The sequence below is a fragment of the Hipposideros armiger genome, unplaced genomic scaffold, assembly GCF_001890085.2.
Source record: "Hipposideros armiger isolate ML-2016 unplaced genomic scaffold, ASM189008v1 scaffold_45, whole genome shotgun sequence".
Lineage (NCBI taxonomy): Eukaryota > Metazoa > Chordata > Mammalia > Chiroptera > Hipposideridae > Hipposideros > Hipposideros armiger.
The window spans coordinates 186,770-211,763 of NW_017731395.1; the positions used below are offsets into that span (position 1 = coordinate 186,770).

The window sequence follows — 24,994 nt, forward strand, 5'->3', positions numbered from 1 at the left end:
TGGGTTTTAGCGAGGCAGTGTCCTGAACATCTGGACAATAAAATACTGGTTACATTTACTGAGGACTCATACCTGTCAGGCATTGTGCAAAGCATTTTAAATACTGCATTTTATTTAATCCACATGGGAAATTCTATAGAATAGGCATTATTATCATCATCATTACGACTGTATAGATGAAGAAACGGAGGCTACAGACATTAAGAAATGTGCTAGTAATTGGCAGCTGAACAGCAACTCAGAGCTGTCTATTAAGCACACGTCACAATCTTAATAATATGCTATATAGAATAGTGTGTTGATAATTCAATTCCACATGCATTGTCTTTATTTTGCAAATATACTAAGCCCGTGCCTTTGTAAGATATCACACTACCTACTGGAACTTTGCAACGTCAGAAGAAACTAACAAGTCATATTTTTTTCCTCCGCTTCTCACGGGCCAGGTTTTTTTAAACTATCCAGCCAGGAAGAAAAATAAAAGTAAAAACTTAACAAAAGCATCAGGTGCAGGTGCCTTAGCACTTCACGTCACAAGACTTTTTGTCAGGGACCTGTCTTACTGTGATGGAAAGGAGACAGCTGTAAAGACCCCGCCTCTAAGCTACTAACCTCAGCTTCCGAGGCCCATTAACTGTTTTCCGATGTGCAAATGATGCTAGTCTCCCAGGACTGTTGGAGAGTTCAGCTGACTCCAGCACTGTCTCCTTCTGGGTTTCCAGTGAAAATCAATGCACTAACTGAGGCTGCTAGTTAGATGCTGTAATTGCAAGTTACGAGAAAAAGGTGAGGAAAGGGGAGAATGGCTAGCTTTCTAAGCCTGGGAACTTTCCAAGAGGCCGGTTCCCGAGTGACATTCAAATAGAATTACTTGTAAAAGCTGATGGGTCGGGGGTTTGTTCTTGCTACCTCAACAAAACTTTTGATGGGTTTTCTTTTCTGGAGCACATGACCAAATAGTTAAAGATTCGTGAGATACCCAGGAGATTTGCTAATATTTCTTAGGCACATGGTATGTGAGTTGAATTTTTGTTCCTTTTACTTTGTCACCATTAGCAAAGCTTTATTTTTCCACACTATCCCCTCCAGATCCTAGCGAATGATTTCTGTGGAGACCTCCAGACATATATGGAATCACTGCAAAATACATTTGTTCGCAGACCACAAATTTGTACCTGTTGACGGCAGAGCATGAAAGTGATGCTACAAATTGAAAATGAAATCATCCAACAATGACCTGACTGCCTCTCGGGGACAGACGCTGGGCACTGGCCGTCTCTTCCGCTAAACAATAGCTTCTGACCGTCTACACGGAAGAGGGGCTGTTCAGAAATATTGAGTAGCTTCCACATTATTCAAAGCTTTTCTAAGGAAAAACAGAAATATTCTGTATAGAAACTTTACGAAATGCTATTGTGGTCCCACGGAGAAAAGAATTTTCAGAAATCAGAAAACATACGTGTGATATCCTAATGTTTTTGTTTGAGAGTATGTACCCCAAGAAATGACTCTGGGATTTTAACAGCTCTGGTGCCAAAAGCTTTCCCTGAAATCCAGGTCCCTGTGCTCACAAAAGGCAGTACCAGCAGAGGCCAGTGGCTTCCATGTGACAGAAATAATATTTCTCCTCTTGAAACTCTGGTGAGATTAACTAGTGAAGAGGAAGACCCAAAGGCTTCATTATGAACATGGGGTTCAGAGTTTGAGAAACCCAGGTTGAATCCTGGCTTTACCATTTACTAGTTGTGTGATCTGAGACAAGTTATTTATACAAGTTGTTGGTTGTTTTATTTTTGTTTTAATAGGTCATAGTTTTCTCATTTCTACTAACTTATCAAATGCCTATGGAAGACAGGTTTTTAAAAATGTCATTTCGTATATTTCTTCCTTTTTGACTCAGGATATACCAATTGCTATATTGTTGGGGTATTCAATATAAATTCAATACAACATGATTCTGAAATACAATTCCATCATGATCATATATATATATATATATATATATGAAAATGCAGAAATAATTTATATATGATTATAGCCCTTGAATTGTTTCTGAAATCTTATTTATGACAAACTTATTCTTGCACTGAAGTTTTCATAATGTAACTAAAAGCCCACTAAAGTAGGCTAAAACAAAGAAAGAAAATTAATCAGCTATATTTTATTGAATACCTACTATGTGACCATTATTATGCTAAGTGTCATGGAGGATTACAATATAAACAAACACAGTCCCTGCTCTCAAGTTCTTTATGCTTTTCTCTGTGAGCCATACTAAGTGAGTAATAGAATACTAAACACTAACACTAACATTTAATATTTTCTGAGTGTTTATTGTTTCCAGGTATGGTACCAAAAATATTTCATCTGTTACCACATTTAAAACTCAAGCAACCCTCTGAAGTCATAATTACAAGCCACATTTTACAGATAAGGCTTAAAAATGGTAAAGTAACGTGCTTGAGATAACACAGCTAGTAAGTAATCCAGTTTGGACGGAACCCAGATCCCACTTCTGCTCTGCCCAGTAGTCACCAGCCACACGGGGGCTATTTAACTAAAATTAAAAATTCAATTCTTCAGTTGTATTAGACACATTTCAAGGATTCAATCAATATTCACAGACTCCATCCGATCTGAGAGACCAAGCTTTGTATCTTTACACTCTACTTCCCTCTGTGGAAAACATGAAGTTACAATGCTAAATTTTATGAAACAATATAGACGCTGATGAAATTCAGAAAGGGGGGAGGATCTATATAATTGTAAGGAATCAGGTTTATGATACACTCCATGAGGGCAGACTTTTGCTTGCCATGCTCACTTTTAATCGCCAGTGCTTAATAAAGTGAGTGGAAGAGAGCCATGCTTCCAAAAATATCCATTGAATGGGTGGATGAATGGCAAATGAATAAATGTTTGGAGACAGGCTTGATGAATATGCATCATTTTGGATCCAAAAGTAGCTATACACAGCTCCTTGAGGAATAGCCTGACCCCAACTCACAAGATGTTCTTAAGAACCGGGCGTATTTCTCTGATAGTAGATGAAAAATATTTACACAGATTAGACCATAATATTTCCTTCCAAATATTTCCAAATTATGCATGAATTGATAATAACCTAAGACTGGCTAAGGTCAGAGTAATTGCCATTTAATTGGCTTCAAACATACTAATGATTATGATAATGTTGATATGAAGAGACTTAATAGGTCTGGAGATAAATGTCTAAGAGAGCAGAGAGGTGATTCCATGAGAAGTGGGGGTGGGGAGGGGATAATTATGAAGGTCGTAAGCCAAATGGCCACTCACGGCAGTTGTGAGGAAACTTAGCTTTTTAGGAGGGGATTTTGGAACAACAGGAACCAAAAAACATGTTTTTAAAAAGGGGGAGAAGGGGGAGGATGGGAGGAAAAGGAAAGGAAAGTTGTGTGCCCCCAAAAGTTGTATGTGAGGGAGCAGTTCAGTTGGGGGAACTGAATTGCACAGTCCAGGGAGAAGCCACTAAATAAAGCCTCAGGTGGCCTCCAGGAAAACACTCAGAGCTGAGAACTGAGAAGCTGGCCAGGCAAAACGGACTGAACGTCCCAAGGGGGTGACACGCTGACTGGACCAGAGACACAGCACTGGAAATTAGTACAGATCTAAGTAGAAACACATGCTGAGTTACACGAGGAAATGTGAATTATCTCATTCGTACATAATCAACTCGTTAAATGCCCCACACCCCCAATATACCTAAAAACTCCAGTAAAATAGCCCAAGCCTCTTAAAAATGATGATTATCCCACTCCTTAAATTCCCCACATCCCCAATATACTTGAAAACTCAAATAAAACAGTCCAGGCATCTTAAAATTATGATGACACAGCCTGTGTAGAACAGGCTTGCTGGTGGAAAATGTAAAAGTTGAGAAAAATAGGGAAGGGATTATGATCTCAGATACACACACTCTTTGGAGAACCAGGTTAACCAAAGGGCAATTGCTAAAATACCCTCCCGTTGGGTTTTGCCATCGGTCCCATTTTATCACCACAGTCATCTATAAAAGAAGAGGCTGTTACAGTCGGAGCTTGACAACACTAGATACCCTCACATTTCTGTCAAAGGTCGCTAGGATGCTTCCTGCTTCCAAAACCATTTCCACGTTATGCTCTTTCCATGGCATGATTCATAGTTGTGTCAACTTTAAAAAGCATTTAAGCTGAAGTTGGGTAAAAAAAAAAACAAAATGTATGACGTGGGTAATCAGCTGAGGGTCCATGATCGCTGTGTCTGGGCCATGCAGTGTCCCCGGGTACCACGGCCGAGTGGGCGTGGCGAGTCCCTGATATTTGTTCCGGGAGCCACAGAGCCACCCTGGCTCTCACACAACACAATCTGCCATTCACTGAAGGCTGGTTGGCCAGGAAGCCCAAGGATGGACTCCCCACCAGTACCATCAGGCTCAGGGAATTTGGCGAGCACCAGGCACCTCCGACTTCTGCCAGCTAATTGGCTTTGGGGAAGCCGCTGACCTACTCTCCACTGAGTGGCTTTTGTGAACCTGGAACCCAGCCTGCCTCTCATCATTGATCAACCTTGGCCAAGCCAGCTGGCTTGTTCCTTTGCAGACAGCTTGCCTTAGGGAAGCTGGTTGGTGGCTCGACAACCTACTAAGCAACAGAGAGACAAAACTACAGAACGGCCTCTCAAGAAATGGCCAGTGCTTGCTTCGCTCCGAGGGAAGAGTTAGGAATGAACAAAATCATGTGTGGTACCTGATACAGGATAGACGGAGTAGAACTCTACAGAGTCTAAAAAAAAAAGGTAACGAACAAATTAGGAATACTGCCCAAATAAAAGAAAACCAGGAAGCACTTCTCTAAAATTCCTTTACACTGAATGTAAATACAATGTCATAAACATCAATTGCCAAGCTGATATATGTGTGAAGAGGAGCAAAAATCTGTTGTGTGGAGGCCCGTGGAAACAAATCCCACATCAGAGTCCTGTGTGGCTGGGGGAGGCCCTCCCCCCTCTCCACTCACTGTGGCGTCACTGGACTTTCAGTGGATGAACAAATGTTAAAACAGGTTTTCCCCCCCGGGGGCGAAATCCATTGGGGATTTTTTTTATAATCCAAAAGGAATAAAAATGTGTAGCGTATCAGATAACTGCTGGCTTCCTACTTGAAGTTCAGAAATGGAAATGACAAATGGGGACAATCAAATAAATGATTAACTTTGAATATTCCAATTAAAGCAGAAGGAAGGGAGCTAAAAGAAGTTATTTCTTCTTATTTCAACCCTTCCGTCCTCTCTAACACGGATGCAGTGAGGATAGATTTATCCAGTTCAAATCATTCTTGGTGCTTCAACTGGGAAGTTCGGATGAGAGACTATCCACTTCACTGCTAATGGAATTGTTATTTCTGAAAGAAACATATACATGTCAAATCGCCCCAGAGAACCAGACAGACGTCCCAGGGAGTAAGACCCACATGAGTTATATACAGACTCATGGGCAAATCTTTAAAACATTAGTACTTCGACTTTCCCCATTCATAAAACAGATTAGATCGTAATATGTTAGCCGTACATGATGGGCAGATCCTCAAAACAACTGAGTCACGCGATGCTCCAAGCCAGTGAGTCAGACTCACTCCTCTCTACAAAGGCAAAACTTGCAAGGAATTTGGTTCTGATGTTCACTTTCTAAAAACTGGAACCACAGAGTAGCACTGTCCCACAAAACAAAATGCTCCTCTGTGCTCTAATTTAGACTCGAATAAGACGTTATCCACTGTTTGACAAAAACACAGACCCCTGAAATCGAGTTCCCAGGAAGAGACCAGCTCGAGTGTTGCTAATGTTTATTCACACAGTTTATAACTGGCAAGCTATTGCAAAGTTTACGCTGGGAGCCCAAGCATCTCAGAGTTGCAAGTCACCATTAAAGATATGCTAGTCTAACCCCCCACCTGGTACTTGGACTTGCTCTGAACATCTGTCACACCGATGGGAAACTCACTGCCTTCCAACACAGTTCATTCTATTTCTGGACAGTAAGTGAAAAACTCAAATTAATGCCATGAGGCCTAGTTTTGGAAAAAAAGCAAAACAGGAAAAGAAAACAAAAAATATGGTTTACTTAAGTCATCTTTTAAGAGCTCAGGATCTCATAATACCCATGGCCTCTGAAGAATCCCAAGCTAAATGTATACGGGATTATTCCTACAGTTCACAAAGAAAAACTACATTAAACAAATACAGAGCACAGGCCCGCTAGAAAATCAGACCCCATCATATGCATCGCTGTGAGAACTTAGGCAAGTAACATAATCTCTGTAAGCATCTGTTACCTCTGTGAAACGGGAAAATACTCACCTCTGGGGGGAGGAGGGGAAATTAGCATAAAAATAAAAACCCAAATAAAGCACATAGCACATAACCTAATGCACATTACGCTCTCAAGAATATGTGTTATCACCTCTACCTGCAAAACCTTTGCTCATTTCGAGACAAACTATTCAAATTTCACAACAACAAAGCATGACCAAAAAAAAAAAACCACCAGCTGGTAATGCAGTATCTATACATGAAATAACTTTTTGTGGCACCTTAAAAATGTTCCCCAATGGAGTAATGTCAAGTCTGAGCTCACAAAGAAGGTGCTCTTTCTATTGCTTATATCATAACTTGCGAATTTTGTTTAATACTCTGCATTAATGAGAGAGCTCCTTGGGATAATATTACAACAGAGAGTGCAAGAAACACCAGTAAGGTCAATGCAGTTCTATTAACTGTCATCTAACACAGAAATATTTTCCTTGAATACCATTAAAGCCTTCTCCTTTTCTTTGTTCTGCTTTTTGAAGGCAGTAAGAACCCAAATTTCCCTACCAATAATTTCTGTTTTCGACTTGGCAGCATAATGATATTAGACTTGAGGAAGAAAAAAAAAAATCACCTTGGCAATGTCTCCTTCAGAGGTTTTCACAAAAGATATTTTGTTAGGATAAATTGTACTAAGCAGGTTCTTTAAGTAAGCAAAAACACAGCTGCTTGTTACTAAATGACCTGAGTAGCTTTATGTTGTTGTGGTTTTTTTTTTTTAAAGAGAACCTACCTAGAAAATGCAACCCCCCTTTAAATGAACATTTTATTAAAATGGAAGATATGAAACAGAAGGGTAATTAGACAAGTAAGTTGCTCTGCTACTCCTGCTGATAAGCTAAACCCAGAGGACTCTCCAAGTTCCCACTGCCATATATAAATCAAGACACAAGCTGTGGATGCAGCAAAAACAGTTCTGGGATAATTTTTCTTCATATCCTGGGGGCTCAAGACAACTGATTGGAGAGATGTAATAGCAGCTAAATTAATAAATCTGTGCTATCTCATATATAAATTCTCCTCAACTTACGATGGGCAAAGTTACGTCCTGATAAACTCATTGTAAGTTGAAAATATCATTTGTCGAAAATGCTTTTACTACACCTAACCCACTAAACATTGCAGCTTAGCCTGGCCCACCTGAAATGTGCTCAGAACACTCACTTTAGCCTACAGTTGGGCAGAATCATCTCAGGCAATGAATACACTGCAGAGCTTCAGTCGCTGACCCTTGTGGTCGAGTAGCTGGCCAGGAGCTGAGTTCATTGCCACTGCCCAGCAAGCATCACAACAGAGGATGATACTTCATATCGCTAGACTGGGAATAGATCGAAATTCAAAGTATGGTTTCTACCCAATGTGCACCGCTTTTGTACCATCGTAAAGTTGAAAAATCGTTAAGTCGAACCATCCTAAATTAGGAACCTCCTCTATATGTATACATAGAGGGTGCCAAAAAAATGCATACACCTTTTAAGAAAGGAAAACATAATTAACATTGTAATACTCAATATATACCAACAACAAAAGATGAATACAAGTCATGTCTGACTTCTGCAATTACAAGAGGTGCTCAAAGCGGTTACCATCAGCGTCCAGACACTTCTGACTATGGTGAACTACTGCTTGAGCAACACTGACCAAAGTGTCAACTTGTATATGTATTTTTTGTTATGTACACACACATACACACAGTGCCTTCTCTGAACTTAAAGAAAGAAATAGGAAGTATACCCTATGGATAGTGATGAGATAGCTCAGAATCACTGCGGCCTCTGGACAAAGGACCCTCTAAGGTAGAAGAAGAGGACATACTGCCACCCCTGTACCTCCACCATTTCTTCTGCCCAGAGATTTTTAAGCATGATGTCAACGCTATTCATCCATGAGGCAGAGCAAAAGGCGAGGGCCTTCCATTCTAGAGAGACTGGCAATCTGTGATGGATGTGAGATGATGTGCCAGCCGATTTGAGCAGGGCATAGATGGCATGACCTTTCTCCGACACGGGAGACCCACTGAGGAACAAAAAGAAGAGATCATTTGAGACACTCGCAGTTGTTCAAGTTAACTTCTTTCCTAGGGACTAACTCAGCTTGACCGAAATGCACAAGCCTAAACATATTGTTCTACGCAAGGCCATAACCCTTGCCATCCTGAGCTCCGTCGCTCCTGCGACACAATGCCTCCCCAGCTCACGATGAGCCCGACACTCCAGCCTGCTCAGGTATCCTGCAAAGACCTTGCCTCAACTGTCCCCACCATGATCTGTATCCTCAGTGGCCTCATCAAACCCCAGGTGAGACGCTTGATTTCCTGGGATTAGAATCCTAGGGAAGAGTCCCATCTTTATGAACGTCACTTACACGTACACCTTGGGCACGCACCCTTCGCTAAACCCATAAGCTCTGCTCCTTCCTGATGGCACCAGCGTTCTCCCATTGCCTCCACCCTCCAATGAATATTCTGGACTGCCGCTGGCCTGCTGTGCTGAGACTGGGCCCGTGGCCCAATGCTGGAGCAGGTCAGTCCTCTTGTTAGGCCAAGGCTGTGACGCAGCTTGACAGAGATGCAGGACGGGCCTAGGGATATGACATGCCTGGCCCAGTCCCATTTTACCTGCAACTGGGACATTCGGAACCTTGGCTTTCTCATCTGATTAATGAGACTCTGACACCCAGGGTCCCACTTTCTTCTACTGGGTGAGGTTTAAGTGAAGGAAACCCTAACATCCTGTGCCCTTTCCACATTGAATGGCCACTTATGACGAATGCTGGTTCCCAACCTTGGCTCTGACTTTATCCTCAAGAGGAGGACTCACAGCCCTGCCATCCGTCTAAAATGCCTACCTAGAACCTGCATGCTTGTAGTTTTTAGACTTTTAAAAAGTGCAGTGAAATACTGAGCCTCTCCGTAATGGAAGCTTAGGTTAAGGTGTCAAATTAAACGTGGTTATTAATAAAACACATAACTATGGTGTTTCGTTTGTTTTAATGAATCACTCTCCCCCCAGAGGAAGCATTTAGAAGGTATTTAAGATTATATAAACTCACTCTTCTCTCCTACTGATGTCAGTCTTTTTTTCTTTAAAAAAATGTAACAACAAAATTTCAGATAAATCTGACCAGTAGTAATATCGCAATCTCTGATGAGATTTCAGATGTCCCTAGAAATAAAACTCTACTGACTGCATTTAAAATACTGACAAGAGATGGTAGGGATTGTGAGGAAAAATAGAGAAAAAGTTTCTGAAACACAGGCAAAAATGCCTAATTAAGACTTCAGTTCCTAAGTATTCAAAGATCTATGAATTGTTCTAGTGTTCCTTCAACTCTTACTTCTATTAACTTTGACAAAAATAACATGCTTCCTGTCTTTTCTAGAAAGATGAAAGAATTATTGGATTAAAACGATATTTACAAAACAGCACAATTCACTAGCCATGTCTACCAAATAATAGTTGCATTGTACTTCCAACCTCACAGATATTGTTAACATCATCACCATCATAATTTTAAGTATCTTCTTGTCATATGCTGGTATATTCCTGTAAACATTATATCATTTTTAATAAAGTTTATACTAGAATAGAAGGGATGAGAAGGAATCGAGGCTAACTGCTCCCTCTGCACATATGGATAAGGAGACAGAGTTGAATGAATGCATTTGCCCCAAATCACAAGCTATTTAGGGGGAAAAAAATCAGAATTAAAAACTAAAGCACATGGGCCGGCCGAGTGGCGCGATGATTAAGAACTGGCTTGGGATGCCAGAGGGCCCCGGTTCGGATCCCACATATGAGGGCCAGTGACACTGCCCTCCACAGCTAAGATGCTGAACAACAGCTCAACCTGGAGCTGGGCTGCCATGAGTCGCCAGCGACGGCATAGGCTGCAGCCCCTGTGGCAGTGGGTTGCCATGGGCTACCGTATGTAGACAGCAGCCAGCGTGAGCGGCCAGCAGCCGCAGTGAGCGGTTGTCCAGAAGCCAGCGACTGATCTGCCTTGCCCGGGAAGAGCGCGATGATGGTGCCAACTTGGGCCAGTGAAGCAACGTCCTCCACAACTAGACTGAAGAACAAAACGACAGCAACTTGTCTGTTCCCCTTCCCCCAATTCCCCAGCACTGTTCCCTTCCCTCCAATACCCCAATAAAAATCTTTAAAAAAAACCACAAAAAAAACCAACAAAAAAAACTAAAGCACAATATTTTGCCAGACACATGGGGAAGGCCCAGTTGATATTTATTGAGCTGTACTAAAACTTATTTCCAGCCTCTGATTTTTTTCCACTACGCTATATCAAAATTTCCTCAGTAAAACTTAATGTATCTATGAGGTTAACAGAATTCTTATAATTTTTTTCTTGCACATTTTAAAAGGTGTGTGATTTGTCCATTTTCTTTGGTAGACAAAGGAATGAGTTCTTCTTTCTGAATGCAAGACAGTAATGAACAGCATTCTTCACCTGTAATGTCAGTGGTAAAAACTTCCGCTTGGGTTGAAGTCCCTTTTTCCCTTTTTCTGTAACTGCCTCTTTGATTCACTTCACCGCAGGTCAGATATTAAAGACTAAATTTGCTCATGAAATTCCTGACAAAAGTTTTATCTACTGATGTGCTTCTACGAAAAGTTTGGAGAGGACACCTCGGGCCACTGATACTGACAAAGGATAACAGATATTGCATGAATGTGTGTTAGTCCAGCGGGTCAAGGTGCTGTATGATACCTGGACTCTAGCTCACAGTGTCTGTCACTCAGTAACCACGTGCCAGGCCCTGCATCTGTATGAGCGCTCTTGGTTTTCACCAAAGCCTCACAACAGAAGCTCTATCATTGGTCCCATATCTACAAATAGGCTGAAGCAATCGGCTGAGTCTTGGAGGTGACATAACTTGCCTTAGGACCAGGACGTGGTAGAGCCATGGCTTACCTGTAGCTCTGCCTGACCTTAAAATTTGACCTGGCCTCTCTCTAGCAATGTTGATCTGGTCCTGATGCTTAGCCATAGGAGCACTTGACCTACAGCATCGTATTGGGTATTCACATCAATTTATTTGCAGATACGATTATCGCAACCATCATTTTACAGATGATGAAACTGAAGGTTAGAAAGGTTAAGTCATCCTTTTTTTTTTTCTTTTTTTAAGGCCAAGTGAAAAGCACACTTTTTGGGGCATGAAATAACTGAACTGGTCCTCCACACTTGGGCGTGTGGGCTGGGTGGGCTGGCTGGGGAAAGTCATGGCGGTCATAAACGTGGGTGTCTCGCTCTCATCTGCAAGAGTCAAAGAAAACTACTTGAGCTGCCAAGGTAAAACCCATCAGAGCAATACAGCAAAAGGCCCTTCCATCCTTTGATCAGTGAATTCTATACCTAAATAATGACTGCTTTCATAAAATGGCTCTGTTTGCCACTGACAGAGAGAAAACGGAACCAGTACATCCTGTAGTAGCCTTTAAATAACCAAGGAGAACGATCAAAATAAAAATAAATCCTGAGCAGATTTATAGGTACACCTTGATGAGGTTTTGTTGTTTTTCCCTTCAAATAAGCAATACCTACAAAAATGAAAGGGGAATGTTGAGACCAGATACGTTGTAATAGATGGGTTTTCTTTGACATACAGTATGGTAGAATGCCAAAAAATAATGTCGGCCATCATCTGCGAAGCTCACCAGCCCAGAAAAGAAAAGGGGAGGGGGACTTTTCACGATGCAGAATGGTACAACCCCTTGGATGTGAACACACTTTTTAAGTGTGCTTCTGGAAGTTTTATTATACTGTGGTCTTGTGTTTTTCTCTCCACACAACTGTTTCATCGCTTCGACTGGTCGGAAGTTTTGGATTCAAAAACCCTTAACATTAAAATCAAACGGTGTTCATTCAAATATAATAATTCTGGTGCTGGCTAATGATAAAGCGTATCTGATAAGAACGGAATCATGCACAATGTGAGTTAAGTAATTGTTCACCCACTAAGCCTTCCTTTCCCTTTCACACCCCACATCGTTAGTAGAAATGGCAGTTAATAAAACTAAGGGTGATGATTTTTTTTAAAAGACTAACCGTTTCATTTTTCTATCAACCACTCTTTTAATAAAAAATTCTTCATTTCCCTCAGGGTAGCACTTTATCTAAGATGCATTTGGCTAGTTGAATAAAAATACCTGTTAAAGGAACGAAGGGTCCCATCAAAGCTGTTGAAATCTGATTTCATTTCAGATTCTAGAACTAATGTTGTTTTTTGTTTAAATAGATTTTGTCTGTCAATTTCCAGACCTGCTGTGCCATCAGCCTGTATGGACTGCTGTGGTCAACACGGGGGTTATAGCAGCAAATTTTATTATGGACTGGTAATTGAATTGAACAGGTTTACATTTGAATAGATTTACTACATCATGATCTCTGACATACTGCATGGGACTAAAATCCCTCTCCATCCATAAAGATACATTTAAGATGATATCATTCTCTCCAGGCTGAGAAGGCAAACCTTGAGCCAAGGAGATGGCCAAACATAATTGTGCATTTATATTCAGGGTGTAATGCTATATTTCACTGCGTTTTTTAAGTACAAAACAAAAAGACTATTCCATATTTTCTCATAACCATTCCATCCTTTCTCTTTGTGAGAAGGGGCTTAGAGAACTGATATTTTCCCATCCAAGTGGGCATAAGGGGTAAAGGAAAATAAATTATTATATGAGTATATCAGCCACAGCCGCAATTCCCTTGAAAACAGGCCCTCTAAAGGCTTGATAACAGCAACTGAAGAGGTGTGAATTATAGATAAGCCCCATCCCATTTACTGTCACCAACAATGTTTAATTAAACACAGTTCACACTTCTTCAGTCACTCTGACCACCCTCCAACACTGCTCTTGCTTGAAAACCACAATGGGGAAAATTATTTAGGGGAAAACGTTTTTTTTTCCCTATGTCCATAAACCTAGAGGGGCAAACAGTTGAGCAAAATCAAATTGATCAAAAAATTGTATTTATTTGGAAATGAAGGCATAGCCCAACATATTTCAATTTTTGAAAATAAAATCCAAATCTAGGACACATCAATTCAAAGTGTTATTACTCTATAACATTTCTTAAAAACTTGGTTTGCTTTTTGAAAATAACAATTCCTTAATTTCCAACTCTTAAGTCTTTTCAAATGAGCATAAATATAGCTTGAGTCTCAATAGCTCAACTCGGTGGCAATAAAAAGACCAGGAATTAACTGTCATTTATCATTATATACTGAAATACATTGTGATCATTACTCTGCTATAGAGTTTAAGGGAATTGCTAAGATAATATTTTTCACCTCAACAAAGTGAGCTATCACCACCATCCAAGCTAAAACTCTGTCATGTGGGTGGGGTTGTTATTGTTGGGGTTTTATTTGTATGTTTTCCTTTGCAAAACTGCCCTCTTGGCATTTTCATATAAGCTCTCTCTACAAGAGCACCTATAGCTGTCCTTTTCAGAGTTGCATCCCTGAGTCTAGAATAGTGCCTGGCACATGGGAGAAGCTTAATAAATTTTTAGCAAATGGAGATAACTGTAAACCATGTTAACTGTGAGAAAAATCCTAACTGGACCAAAGGCTACACAGTGGGGGGGGGGGAGTATGCATTCAGATCCTCATCTGTATTCATCAGCATACCACTGTCACCAATCTTTATCTGTATATCATTGCAGTGTCTATCACCTTCTACTGTTCTTCCCCCTTTCTCTCCACATATATACACATTTTTAATGTAAATGTTATTAAAATATAAATTTTTATAAAAATGTTATGTTACTTGGTAATACATCTTGGCTATCTTTTCTGAAGGCTTTAATTATAAAGTTATACACGTGTTGTTGTTGTTTTTATAGCTTTTTTCAAGTTGAAGATGGGAAACATTTGAGTGTCTTTGTTCCAAGGGAAGGGAAGAGTTAGTTCTCAGCGGACAAGTGACAGACATCCAGCATGAAGTCCACGGGCCCAAATGTCACCAGGTCCACTTCTCTCCCTATAACACTGTTCACAGTAAGGATCTTGGAATAAGAATGAACCAGGAAATGTTAGGAGGCTGGTAATGCCACACCTAATTGAAGCTCCCGTTCCTTCTTGGGGAACAAACTTGGATCTACTTGAATTTAGAAGTTAAAAAACCAGAAAAACACCAAAAAAACACAGTAATCTCCAGTAACAACAAAAGATACAAACTCACAGAGCCAACCCAGGGGAACAAAGTATATTCTATGACTTAACAGAAGCTATACATTTAAATATTTAATTTACCTAATTTGCTTGCAGACTTCAACGATTGCATTTTTATGTTATCAATTTATAGCATTATCGTGTTTATTTTAAACACTGGCAAATTTTCTGAAGAGAAGGAAACAGTGAAATCTACATGCAGGACGTAAATTGCACATTTATAAAAGCATACACGTACAAAGACACGTCAAAAAGAAAAAAACGAACTAAATCTAGGACTCCCAACAAAATGAACAATTTCTCTCTGTGTCCAAGCTAAAATGTTAGTTTCACTAGACATGCTAAGATGTACAAGTATTTCAGGATCTCTGTTATGGGTGAAACAGCTGAATGAATTCCATAACCTGACTATTTGGGTTAGTTCCTGGCTAGGTGAGCTTTCTGGCAATGTGTTTACCACAGAATACAAGTTCACAGTCATTATTTTGTTTGTTGCTGACATCCCAACTGAAATCAACAATTTTAATACCATTATTCCACACTCTTTATAATAGAAAATAGGTCCAAAAGATAAGATGAGAAAAGAAGAAAGAGTGCTTTACATCTAAGATTAAGAAAAAAAAAATGGTAACTCTAAGAAATGATAGAGATGTTAATTAGCTACACTGTGGCAATTATTTTACAAACTGCATGCATATCAAAACATGAACTCACGCACATTCCATATATACTTTGTCAATCATATCTCAATAAAGATGGGGGAAAATATTTTTCTGTGAACCTAATCATGAGAAGAAATGCAAAACGACAGAAACAGCAGCCGCCTGGTTGTTCTTCATCCTCTGCCTTCTGGAAATTGAAAAGATGAAAAGAACCAGAACTGCCCAAACATACCTGGTGGGTTTAGCCGCACATCAGACATCTCCTACCTGTGTCTTCCTGCGGGTGTCAGGCAGTGAGCCAGCGGGTACCAGAAAGCTCAAGCGTACGGCAGGAGCACTCTGCCGTTAAGATTCAGGGCACTTATCTGTCCTGGTTTCTCTGACATGTGTGCAATTCCCTGGGTACCCCATCCCCCCTTCCCGGCCTAAAACCCAGGGCTACGAGCAGGGGGCCTTACCTTCCTTCAACATGCCCACTTTCAAGCACTTCATGAAGCGGCAAGCCTGACAGGACTTACGTCTGCGCTTTGTGATCTCACACTCGTTCGTGGCAGGACAGCTATATTCTATGTTACCTGAAACACACAGTGGGAGAAGGGACATGGTTAGAGGTGCAAGACCCAGGAAACAGTCGCATCCCAAAGGCAATGACAGCTCTAGGATTCCTAACCCTTCCCCCCGCCAAAAGAAAAGTCACATGGGACTCATGAGGAAGTCACAAGTGTCACTGAAGCTGGACGCTCTGCTACAACCACTGAAGAGGCATGAAATGATGAGAAGATAACTAGCCATGTTCTGCAAAAGATTCTGCTCAAAATGAGCTTTGAAACACCAGGCTTAGTCCACCCCGGCAAAGCACCTGTCTTCCAGGATCACAGAAGTCAAAAGAAATTTCAAAGCACACTATTTCCAGAAAAACAGAAACATCAAAACTAATTCTTGTATCGTCCAGCCTGGATTTTGTTTGGTTACCGATGCTGGGATGCAGCATGCTTCTCATCTTTCTGACACTGAACAGCATAATCTCCACCTTGAAAAATGATGGTTGGGCTAATGTGGGACCGTGCAGGAAGCTCCCAGAGGACAGTGACTGAAATTCCATGGTCCTTGGCTGCAACGCTAACCACCGTCTCACAAAACCATTTTGTGCTTGGTAAATGCTTCTTATTGGTAAATGGCCGTCATCACCACCATCATCATTGTCATCATCACATGTATTACACCACTTGCATAATGCATTCAAAACATTCAAGTTCCAAGGAAGTATTTTACATAAGAATAAACTGATGTGGAATCATATTTTTTATTGTACAGTTTACATCACTGATGGTAGCATCTACACATTTGAAAGATAGGGAGCCAGAAGAAGATCCAAACTGTAACTTGAATTTTATTTTTTTTTCCAATTAGTGGCAATGACAGCGTGTGGGATGTGCCCTGGGCCTGCCTACAGCTTTGTAAAGAAGCTGCCTTTCAAATAAAGCCTCTCTCCACTATCAGCTCTGTCACATAGTGCTTGAAGGTCTGCCGGTCCCTTCCTAACCCTTTCCCCTTGTGATTAAGTGCATTAGTATCTTAATGAAAATGCATTCTGTTTATTGCCCTCCTGGGAAGGGGGAGGTCATCACACCAAATGCATAAATTGTCATCAGAGACGGTCCGAGCATAATTGCAATTTTGCTGCTCCATGTTTGCAATACCCGGGGTCCATCCCAGTCCCCGGAAACATGCGCCGACTCCAGTAATTAGCATAGAGTCTGCCTGGGACCACGGCATTGATGAAATATTTCAGAGTTAATCACACTTTGTAAACACTGATTTGTATTGACTACCTTTCTCCAGACTGATGTCTCCTCAGTAAATATCACATTAGCGGATTGCACCATGGTACAGATTCAACTCCTCGGCAACTGCTAATTCAACAGGAAGTAAGACCTAACCACTGATAGCTACAGAAAATTGGTTAAGTATGCATGACTAAAAAAAAAGGCTGTCCATTATAACTGGAGATAAGCCTATCAAAATTGTTTGGCTAAATTAGCATTCTAATTCAGGACCTTTATAATAATAAAAACAACTACTTTGCAACGTAGGAGGTGAATTAATAAGAGTAATATTAATCCCATCAACAGAAGCACACACCATCACCTTCCTGAGCAATATTATTGATGCTACAGTCATAGAAAACCAGGGATAAGGCAAAGGAACCAGGCGGGCTGGGTCATGTCTGAGAATAAAAGGATTTAGAATATGAACTTTAGATAAATCCTTTTTCACTGCAGAGTTTCTTTAACCATCACTGAAAATTTATTTGGCATCAAGAGAGTTTTGCTAATCATTTCCTAGATGTTAATTAGTATTCTACTACCAGATCCTTCCATCTACATGGCTCTCTCTATACTTAGGTCTCTGCTTTCTTGGGAAGAGCTGAACAATGACTAGTGAGGATTAAAAAAAAAAAAAAAGTTTTTCAAACAGCATTTCTTCCCCTTTGTGTGTCTGAAAAGTCAGTATCACTTGTTCCCTGTCCAGTATTGAAGCATAATCACTAGTCCCGCCCTTTGAACGCAGTGCTGGAAACTTCTACTGAAATGATCCACCATTCCCCACGCACCCAAATAATCATCTTTCCTTTTTTTTTTTTTTTTTTAAGGAGGGCACAGCTCCCATGCAGGGACCGAACCGGCAACCTTGGTGTTATCAGCACCATGCTCTAACCAACTGAGCTAACTGGCCGCCCCTTTCCTTTCAAATTAGCTCCTCTTCCTCTTTGAAAACTATATCCTCATCCTTTACAAGAGCATACTTCCGACAGGAACTTAAACCACGCATGTGGAACTCATACCTCACTTATGGCAGTTGTCTCCCCACTGGGCATCTTGCCTCCATGCTGTCCCCCTCTAATCCCTCCTGCATACCACTATCATATTCTTCTTCCTATAACTGCTTTGATCATCCATCACCCTCATTTAAAAAAAAAATCAACTAATTCCTATGGAGTCGTGAATTAAATCGGGACTAGTAGACGAGCTAACCAAGTCTCCCCTGCTCCCGCAATCCAATTCTCATCTACTTCTCCAGCAATATTACAATGATTACCTTAGATGAACTTTCTGATGGAGTCAATTCGATTTATTCATTTTTGCTGTGTCCTTCAGACTTCCCTCTGAGAATGATCTATCTGTGCCCCCCCCCCTTTTCTTCTTAAAATTACTTCCAAGTCTCGATGTTCAACTCAAATTCCAGTCAAATCTTTCATGAAAATGTCTCAGCCCACCCTAGCAGAAAATGACTTCTTGGTTCTCATATCTTTTCAGGTACTCTCCTCTGCTCCAGACACGCCATATTTTGTTGTGCCGATTCACATGCATATTGCCCATTAGATGATCAGATCCTGGAGGCATGAGCCAATTCTCAGGCAGGAGAGAAATCTTCCAGGAAAAAGTAGTGCATAAGTAAAATAATACTCTGAGAATAACTTCACGTTTCCTTGATATCTCAAGGTCATTTCCGTGAACATCAATTATGGTGCTGTAATGTAGTAATGTCCACAAGGTCAAGCGAGCTGGAGGTCCCATTAGGAAGCTATATCAAGCGCACTAGGAAAACCATTCCACAAATCAGAAAAAGCAGAAGAAAATCTAGTTCATTTTTCAAAACCTTGAAAAGTAGCTTTAACAAAAATGGAAATGCACGGCAAAACAGGGAGAGATTATCAAGAGGAAACCAATAAAATACAAGGGCTTCTGGGGAACAAAATGTGAAAAGGAAAAAAAAAATTGGAAGAGGCTTTGAAGGAAATAAAAATGCACCTTGATGTGAACAGGTTAAGAATAAAAGGAAAAATGAAAATACAGCTAGATGGCACCAAAGGAGTTAATTTTTATCTAATTATAATACCTGCTATTTCCAAAATAGGTGCTATCAGAATTGTAGCCACTTTGGAGAATACACTTAGGAGTGATTCAGTAATAGTAGCTAAATCTATGAATGACTCTTCTATAAATGACTCTATAAAGATTTCTAACTTTCTTCTAAAAACAGAATTGCCAAATAGCCACATGAGACTTTTAGATTGCATACAGAGTACGATTCTAGTTTCCTGCCTAGCTGTTACCTTCCATCATTCTTCAATGACAAAGAGAAATGTAAAGGCAGGAAAATTTGTAATAGTGCCTTAGAATGAATTCTGGAAAAAAGAACTCTGTCTTATTCATCGGTGAATCCTCAGTGCTTATCAATAAGTCTGGAAATCTGTAACATGTGCTGGGTTGGGATAAGAGAGATGGTTCCTGCTCTTGAGGACTCCACCGTCTTACAGAAGAGACAAGACACATAAATAAGTTTGCAACTTAGTGTTTAGTGCAAAGGCCCTGGATTCAGAGCTAGCATGTTCACATACATGCATTTCCACAAATGCAGAGATTATGCCCAGGAACGTGAGCGAATTCTTCACATGGGCACAAACGCTTGAACTGTGCTGTGAAAAACTGAATAAATCACCACATTGGGGTAAATGCATCTTCCCCAGAAGCTGCAGGAAAAACACTATTTTCATAAGAATTTCACTGTGAATGGATGTAACATATAGAGGTGCTGAGTGTTTTCATAAGTGATATATTTTCAGCAAAGTATAGAGAAATCATTTATGATGAAATCAGGTATCCTTTGGCCAAATGTCCTGTTTCAATACATTTGTCTTGGCATATATGGATGATAACCTTGATTTCACTAAGGAACACTGGTGTGTATCTTGAAAAACTAATCAGTATCATTTTAAAGAAGTTATTAGCTGCAGGAAAACCTTCTCATTTCCAAGCCCCCCCATTGAGTCATTTAGTTCACTGTTGTGGCTACGATCACCCACCCAACAAAGTCTTTGATCCACGTTAGAGTCTAGAGAAATTCTGCCCTTGAAAAACCTTCCCTGGTGCTTTAGCTACTCAATAAAGAAAACATTTTATCCTAAAAATGTGGTGCCCCAAGCACCTGGGGTAACAATGTCACATCTATTTTGGTAATGGCTCAAAGACATTACTCCCAGCAGACCTTATGATCTCTATGGGGCACTTGTTTTCTTCGACTCATGAAAGTGGAAACTAGATGAAAATATTTCCAATAGCAACTGTAGGCACCTGGAATGTTAACACTGGACCGTCATTGAGGACGATGCAGAAGTTATTGTTCATAGCCAGGATTCTCATTTCAGACACGGAGCTTTCTTGGATCATAGCTTGCTCTTTTCTGGGACACATTTGTTAGATGGCACCAGGGACTGAACTGGGCAGCTGATGACAGGACGGGAATTTTCCCAGTTTTGTCAATAGCTGGGAAAGTGAGCTCTGCAGCAGAGGGACCCAAATCAACACGGGAAGCTCTGGGTTTTTGGTGTTTTGTTTTTTTTTTTTTAACCAGGCTGACAAGAAGGAGAAAGCAATTTATAATATCTCCTGGCGGCTTTTTTTTTTTACAAAGTCCTGGGCTCTGATTCCTTATTTCAGAGTCTTTTGTACAATTAGTTTGCAGGCAATATAATTTTCTCACTTACTGCTTAATAGAATCTTGCAGCTAGCTGGCGGAGAGAATAACAGGGTGTACGTGAAACAGCAGCCTGGAGTGCCAGTGGGTAATTTGTATGTGCCTTTCAGTCACTTAATGGACTTCTACAGTTTGGCAGTGAAAGGGCTGAATGATGTAAATTAGCATGGCATCTCAAAATAAAAATATATGTCAAGTCTTTACTCCCAACTCACACCCCTCTCACACAGTAATGAAGCATTTGGCGTTATGTAGTTCCTGAGAGGAGCCCTATGTTTCAGACACACAGACATCACAATTAGAAAGCCCATTTGAAAGCATCTGCATAGCTCCCCCAACTGTTTTAATTTTATGAACAGAACCAAATGGCTCGAGGTGACCCACAGGGCACTCCAAGTGGGGTTTATCCAATTGTTCTCCAATGTTAAGTGATTTAAAAATAATGGGATTTGCCTCAGCCCACAATTAAAGAGCTTTAAAAAACAGGCAGGCAATAACCTGTAGTATTTTTGTTTTAAATGCCCAAAATGAAAGAAAGAAACAAAACCCTCGAAAGTAAGTAGTAAACGTTTTTCCATAGAGAGGTAACTTCTCTTCCTTTCTTGTTTTTAATGCTTCTTTGTTTCTAGCTATGCTCTGCTCATCCCACCTGAAATTATAAATAAAAAAAAATACTGTCTTACTATCTATAGCTGGAAGTATATAACGTGGAATAATAATTGATTACATATCTATAACAAAAAAAGTTATAATTCCACCAATGAGCATGTCATTTGAGTGCTACTTTTTATCAAAGAATACACCCAAAGTTAGACTTCAAAATAAGTTACCCTGAGACACTATATAGGTTCCCAAAGGATGGCTTCAAACACTTGACGAAACTTTTCTAGAACTGCCACTAGAGTCACTTTACAAACTGTAAAGGGGGGAGAGGGGGGAAGAGTCAAATTACAGTTCATTCACCTTCACCCAGAACATGTGGCTGCCCCCTCACCACAAGACACGATGCCAAATGATGTTTGGCCGTTATTAAATTTTATATCTACCTAAAAATGCCAACACCTCCAGATCACTGAAGGTATTTCAAGGCTTTGCCTCCAGCTCTAAAAGAGAAGGCCCCAAAATATTATAAAGAATCACAGTGACAGACTCCTAAAGGGACCCTAAGTCACCCGCGATGCATCGGTCATGGCCTGTTGAGGTAGAAGGAGACGAGAGTACCATCAGGTTAACAACAGTCACAATCCCCCTCCTATCAGAGCAATTGCATCCACAGGATTATGCCAGATTCTCATGTGCGTCATCTTTTTGCTGCCCCGCTCCCCCCTAAAAAATGCAGTGGGAGACAGGCTGGTATAGAAAAGATCTTTTGGGGCCAGCCGGGTGGCTCAATTGGTTAGAGTGCGAGCTCTTAGCAACAGGTTTGCTGGTTCGAGTCCCACATGAGCCAGTGAGCTGAGCCCGAGCTGGGCTGCCACTGAGCTGGTGACAGTGCATGCTCTTACCAACAAGGTTGCCAGTTCAACTCCCACATGGGATGATGGGATGATGGGCTGTGCCCGTCCCCCCACCTCCAGCAACTACATTGAAAGCAGTGACTGGACTTGGAGCTGAGCTGTGCCCTCCACAACGAAGACTGAAGGACAACAACGTGACTTGGGGCTGATGGGTCCTCGAAAAACACAATGATCCCCTTCCCCAACTTCCCAATAAAATCTTAAGAGAGAGAGAGAGAGAGAGAGAGAGAGAGAGAGAGAGAGAGAGAGAGAGAGAGAGAAAAGAAAAGATCTTTTGATACTTGGTTCTTTAAGGTTCTACATGATTAAATTATGCTCATCACAAATGTAGTATATAAGAGCCTTAGTAGTCTGTTGGCAGGAATTGGGGCATTTTCACAGTGAAGCCCAGGTTTGGCTCCCAAATGGGAATAGATGATGCTTTGCCTTTAAGGGGGGGAAAAAAAAGACCAGAATGAAACCCACAAGCAGGCAGGTATGTAAACCCTGAGCGATGTCTAGTGACTGAGACCAGGACCACACAGTCTGGTTTCATTCTCCAGTGAACTGTGCCGGGAGGACCACTGAATCTACAGCCGGTACCATTCTCGACAGCCTCCCTACGATGTATCTAAGCATGACATTAAATTTCCCCTTCGCAGTGAATGAAAACTGTTGCAGCAGGAAAACAATGCTTGTTGCACAATGAGAGGAAATTATTTAGCTTTTTTTCCCCCAGGTTCAACGAGGCTTATCCTCAGTTTCCCCCAAATTTGTAAACATGGCTACTTGTTTATCGCTTTAATTCCACAATTATTAAGTAAACACCAGGCACTGAATGATCACCTCACCAAAAAAAATAAATAAAAAGGTGGAAACAATTCTTGTAAGTCCATCCTTAGCATACTGCTTTGCATATGGTTCAGGAAACCATCTGAAGATGAACGAGTGACGAGAGAAGAAAGAACGAAATGAAAGACCTAGGTCCAAATTCCAGCTCTGCTGTTTATTGGCGGCGTGAACTTGAATTAGTTCCTTTACCTTTATTACTCTCGGTCTGCTAAATTATAGAAGAGGAATAAGCCTATATGCTTTATACACTATAAGCATTACATGAAATGCAGGTATTAAAATAATATACAGTTGTGTTCTCCCTCCTGAGAAGAAAGGGGAGAAATATTGTTGGATTCCATCAGTTATTAAATATTTTGACTCTAAGACCTAAATCTAGAGTTTGGGAATCATATAAAAATAACCATTCTCAGATGTATGCAAGGGTGTGAAAATGAATATGCCATTCACCCCAAGAAGTTGAAAAAGGATTTTGTCTTTTCAACAACTGCAGCTATATTTTACAGATACTCGGAGAGGAAGAAGTATGACCACTGAAGTCGGTTTTTAAAGCACCAAATTGTCTAAGAAGTGAATTTCTGAGACATCAAACTGCATCTTGTGCACACTTCCTGTCACTCCCCTAGAGCTCATAAACTTCCTGTCACTGACTGCGACTGGGTTATAATTGAGAGGAAAGCATTTATTTGCCAAGGTCTTGAAAATCTCACCCCAGCCTTATCTCTGGCCACAGTTCCAGGTCAACTTCTACCCCAATCCCAGGCCCACTCCCTCATCTGACATCCACACTGAATGATTCCGAGTTCCTAGAAAGCAGCACTCCCACTCCTTCTGGTCTTCCTCAAGTGCTTCTTTTATCATTTCTTCAATGACGCTTTCTCAGGATGCCCAAGACTGAGTTAGGGGGTCTAGTTCATTTCACGCTGATCTTCAGGTGACTCCTGCTCTTACCACATAACATACCTTATCATATGTGTCTATCGAGTTGCTCGCTTCCTGTCCCAACTGTCTAGTCCCTGAGGGCAGGGACTTCCTCCCCTTGGAGTCCCCTGTGTCCAAAAGAATGTCTACTCAAGTCAACGACCCACTGGAAGTCCTCATTATTTGTCAACTTGATTTTTAGTGATTCTCTTCATCATTCCCTCATTTTAAGGATTAACCCCAACATATTCATTAAAAAACAAACAAACAAACAAAAAAACCTAAGCATAGTCAATTACACAGAATAAAACTGAGAGCAACCCTATCGTATATCATTTGGCATAAAGCTACACAGATTTATAGGCTATTAGGCTTTGAAGAGATACGAAATTCCGGCTGGTTCGGTCCCCTCATTGTATGTGGACCACAGATAGGTGAATATCACCTAGGACCCCTTGAGCATCTTGACAAAGATATGGGCTAACTCACTGCAAAAAAAAAGGCTAAAACTCAACCATCCTGCCATCCAGTCCAAAACTCCTTGCATGCATCCATTAAAACATACCTATCAATACCTATAATACACACTAAGTGTGCCGGGCACTCTTCTATGTGCTTTACAGACACGCACCCCTATTCTGCATATGCGAGAATGAAGGCACACAGAAAAGCGGTAACGTGCCCAGCGCCACGGAGTTAACCAGTGTCAGAGCTAGGATTGGAACCCAGGCCCTCTGGACCCACAGCCTGTGCTCTTAAGGATGATGCAAGGCTGCCGGCCTCTCATCTTCTCAAAGTAATTAATTGCGAGTTGTTTGGAATAGGAATGAAAAGCAAAATTCCTTTCTTCTGAGAGGGTGCTTTGTGTGGCTGTTGTTATTGTTGCTGGCTGGAAAGGGGATTTTGACGCGCCTGGCAGCGGTGGTGGGACAAGGGTGGTTC

General features: G+C 40.9%; 1 protein-coding gene across 14 annotated transcripts in view; it reads right to left on the reverse strand.

The window, feature by feature from the left end:
- Positions 1-24,994, reverse strand: part of ESRRG (estrogen related receptor gamma) — a 581,699-nt gene that overhangs the window by 136,301 nt on the left and 420,404 nt on the right. For all 14 annotated transcript variants that reach the window (XM_019639644.1, XM_019639646.1, XM_019639650.1 and 11 more), the window contains one exon: positions 15,704-15,820. In XM_019639644.1, the coding sequence (XP_019495189.1) occupies positions 15,704-15,820 (117 nt within the window). The remainder of the gene's footprint in view (positions 1-15,703; positions 15,821-24,994) is intronic.